Below are 4,320 nucleotides of genomic sequence, written 5' to 3'. Positions count from 1 at the left end.
TATGGAGGTGTTCTAGAACTATTATATACCATATGGAGGTGTTCTAGAACTATTATATACCATATGGAGGTTTTCTAGAACTATTATATACCATATGGAGGTGTTATAGTACTATTATAGACCATATGCAGATATGTTTATGTTTGATGAGCTCACCGGTTGGGTAGCTTCTTTTGTTATAGTATGTTTGGCTGCATGACTGTTTGTGTGTTTGCACACCTGCTCATTGTGTTTGTGTGTGTGTGAATGACTCCCTGCTCACCGGTTGGGGTGCTCCTTGTGTTTGACATCCAGATACTTCAGACTGGCGATGAACGACTGGGCCTGGAACCCTCGGGCTGTTCCCGTGGTAACAGGGGTGTGGCATATGGAACCCTCGGTGCCGATGGTTGCTATGTTACTCCTCAGGGGTGTTCCAAGATGGCCGGACTTGTCCCGGGCCTGGGCCACACAGCGAACATGGAACCTCCGAGAGAAATAGATACTGTCCAGGACCTGTGGAGCAAATATAGTCCATCAATCAGTCAGTCAATCAATCAGTCAGTCAATCAACCTGTCCCCAGGTGGTAAGGGTAGGTAACAACAAATCTGCCACGCTGATCCTCAATACGGGGGCCAATCAGGGGTGCGTGCTTAGTCCCTTCCTGTACTCCCTGTTCATCCACGACTGTGTGGCCAAGCACGACTCCAACACCATCATTAAGTTTGCTGACAACACAACAGTGGTAGGCCTGATCACCGGCAACGATGAGACAGACTATAGGTAGGAGATCAGAGACCTGGCAGGACAACAACCTCTCCCTCAATGTGAGCAAGACAAAGGAGCTGATCCTGGAACACAGGAAAAGGAAGGGCCGAACACGCCCTCATTAACATCGACGGGGCTGTAGTGGAGCAGGTCGAGAGTTTCAAGTACCTTGGTGTCCACATCACCAACAAACATGGTCCAAACACACCTAGACTCTCAGGAGACTGAAAAGATTTGGCATGGGCTCCCAGATCCTCAAAAAGTTCAACAGCTGCACCATCGAGAGCATCCTGACCGGTTGCATAACCGCCTGGTATAGCAACTGCTCGGGATCCGACCGTAAGGCGCTACATAGGGTAGTGCGTATGGCCCAGTACATCACTGGGGCCAAGCTTCCTGCCATCCAGGACCTATATACTATGCAGTGTCAGAGGAAGGCCCCCAAAAATGTCAAAGACTCCAGTCATCTATTGCTGCTGCTACTACTACTACTATCACTACTACTACTGCTTCTACAACTAATACTACAACTACTACTATTACTATCACTACTACTACTGCTTCTACTACTACTACTACTGCTACTATAACTACTACTACTACTATCACTATACGTACTGCTTTCTACTACTACTACTACTGCTACTATAACTATACTTCACTACAACTACTACTACTACTATCACTACTACTACTGCTTCTACAAACTACTACTACTGCTACTTACAAACTACTACTATTACTATCACTACTTACTACTTGCTTCACTACTACTACTACTATCACTACTACTACTGCTTCTACAACTACTACTACTGCTACTATAACTACTACTATCACTACTACTACTACTACTACTATCACTACTACTATCACTAATCGCTACTACCAATATCACTACTACAACTATCACTACTACTACTACTACTACTGCTACTATCACTATCACTACTACTGCTACTATCACTACTACTACTATCACTATCACTACCACTACTATCACTACTACCACTGCTAATATCACTACTACTACCACTGCTAATATCACTACTACTACTACTACTATCACTTCTACCACTGCTAATATCACTACTACTACTACTACTACTACTACTATAGTGCTGCTGCTACTACTACTAGTACTACTACTACTACTACTACTACTACTACTACTACTATACAGCTACTACTACTGCTACTGCTACTACTATACTACTACTGATACTGCTACTACTACTACTATACTACTACTACTATACTAGTACTACTACTACCACTACTACCACTGCTACTGCTACTACTATACTACTACTATACTAATACTACCACTGCTACTACTACTACTACTACTACTACTACTACTACTACTACTACTACTACTACTACTACTACTGCTACTACTGCTAATACTACTACTACTACTATACTGCTACTACTGATACTACTACTATATTGCTACTACTGATACTACTACTACTATACTGCTACTACTGCTACTGCTACTACTACTATACTGCTACTACTACGACTACTACTCAACTACTCACCATATGGTTAACACCAGTATAGGGTGTGGTATCAGTGACGGTCTCGAAGGGTGACCTGGCCCCGTTGGTGTCTGTAGGGGCAGCCACCTCCCAGGAGAAGTGAACAGAGGTCTGGTTGATGCCTGCCTCGTCACAGCGCTCCCTCATCACAGAGTATTTGGAGTAGTGAGGGTCACAGGGCGTCACACACACCAAGGGGTAGCCAGGCGACGGCTGCTTCTTACTGCCCTCCTTAGACACCTCAGCCACGTTGTCATAGTCTGACAGAGATACCACCTGGGAGAGGGAGGGAGGGTGGGTGTTGGAGTGAGTCTAATTGATTGGGGTCAATTCCTATTTTTTTTATTCAAGACTGATAACAGAAGAAAGGGTTTAACGTGAAATATGTCACATCATCAATCATACATTAAAGGTAGGCTTTAGGCCAGAGAAGATACTGTAAGTATCTGTGGCTACAATCTTTGAGGGAAAGTTTAAAGTTTATGTTTTTTTGTCTTGGCTCTTTTTCTGTCAAGTTCTGAAAATAATAATTTTATAGAAATTACATAATAATTCAGATTGAATTAAGTAATGCTCCTTACGATGGGCGTGGCCGGGAGAATGAGACTCCCTGCTGCTTCCTGGTCCAGGATGGTGACTGTTGCCGTGGTGATCTCTCCAAGCACTGCCTCCACCGGGTCGTCAGGACCGAGGACCAATGAGAAGGACTCGTGCCACTCCCTGTCCTCATTGGACAGAATCTCCACTTTGAACAGGATGTGGTCCATGCCTTCATGGAAAGACCAAAAAAAGTAAAGTCAATATTTCCTTATGCTGCATCGTTGACATGTGATGTAAAATACCTTCAATACTGTAAAAATGTATTACATTTCCTGTCAAAATCCCTCTGAAACGGGTGAATACAAATATACAGGACCCAGTCTGAGCAATCACTAAAGGGAATGTGACTGGCTATGAGGTTCTTGTAGCCAGATATACTTACTATACTACCCATAGTGTTCCTTTTCAATAAGTCTTACTGACCAGGGGTGAATTTGAGGACTCTGCTCTTGGGGTTATAGTCCATTCCGGACTGGGCTGATCCGTCCCGGGTGCTGCAGCGGACCTTGGAGGTGCGGTCCTGGTCTCCTGTCCTGACCACCTTGATGTTAAGCACCTCGATGCCGTCTGGCCCGGGGGGCTCCCGCACCTGGTAGGACGTCTGCTCGAACTCTATGGTGGGTGCTGGGGAAGTACAAAAAGGTACAATTAAAATGTGAAATTGAACATGCAATGCATATTTTTTTTTACATTGACTGAGTTTTTTTTGTCTATGTAAAAGTGTTGCCCTGTGTTTCTGTTTGTAATGTAGAACAATGCTGTTATCTTAGGCAATGTAGTACATGCTATACAAAGTCAGTGTTCTCAAACTATCAACTCCGAGTTTGTAACTTTACTGATCGCTAGTGAAGGTCTACACACCCCTTACACAGTCTTCACATGTTGCTACCTTAAAATTACATCTAAAAAGGGATTCAATTTCCTCTTTTTTCCCTACCGATCTACACAACCTACTCCATATTTTTCGAAGTGATTTTTTTTTTTATCGTCAATGTTCCTAATTAATACAATTTTGACGAAAACAATGGACATATGTTGCGTTAAGAGTTGTTAGAACCTTATTCAAAATGATTCACAGCTGTAATAAATAAAAAATAAAAATGTAACCTTTATTTAACTAGGCAAGTCAGTTAAGAACAAATTCTTATTTACAATGACAGCCTACCGGGGAACAGTGGGGCCTTGTTCAGGGGCAGAACGACAGTTTTTTTTTACCTTGTCAGCTCAGGGATTCTATCCAGCAACCTTTCAGTTACTGGTCCAAAGCTCTAACCACTAGGCTACCTGCCTCCTCTAACCACTAGGCTACCTGCCTCCTCTAACCACTAGTCTACCTGCCTCCTCTAACCACTAGGCTACCTGCCTCCTCTAACCACTAGTCTACCTGCCTCCTCTAACCACTAGGCTACCTGCAACAATGAAGTC

At 43.4% G+C, this 4,320-nt stretch overlaps 1 protein-coding gene across 1 annotated transcript in view; it reads right to left on the bottom strand.

Moving 5' to 3' along the window:
• Positions 1-262: 262 nt before the first annotated feature.
• Positions 263-4,320, bottom strand: part of LOC112079075 (extracellular matrix organizing protein FRAS1) — a gene marked incomplete at its 3' end in the record, with an annotated part of 4,818 nt that continues 760 nt past the window's right edge. The window contains exons 2-5 of the mRNA XM_070442222.1: positions 3,319-3,519; positions 2,877-3,064; positions 2,296-2,571; positions 263-495 (exon numbers count right to left, since the gene is read on the bottom strand). Coding sequence (XP_070298323.1) covers positions 263-495; positions 2,296-2,571; positions 2,877-3,064; positions 3,319-3,519 — 898 coding nt within the window. The remainder of the gene's footprint in view (positions 496-2,295; positions 2,572-2,876; positions 3,065-3,318; positions 3,520-4,320) is intronic.

The sequence above is a fragment of the Salvelinus sp. IW2-2015 genome, unplaced genomic scaffold (genome assembly GCF_002910315.2).
Source record: "Salvelinus sp. IW2-2015 unplaced genomic scaffold, ASM291031v2 Un_scaffold6853, whole genome shotgun sequence".
Lineage (NCBI taxonomy): Eukaryota > Metazoa > Chordata > Actinopteri > Salmoniformes > Salmonidae > Salvelinus > Salvelinus sp. IW2-2015.
Note: the sequence above shows the minus strand (reverse complement) of the source record. Positions and strands in the feature narration are given on the sequence as shown.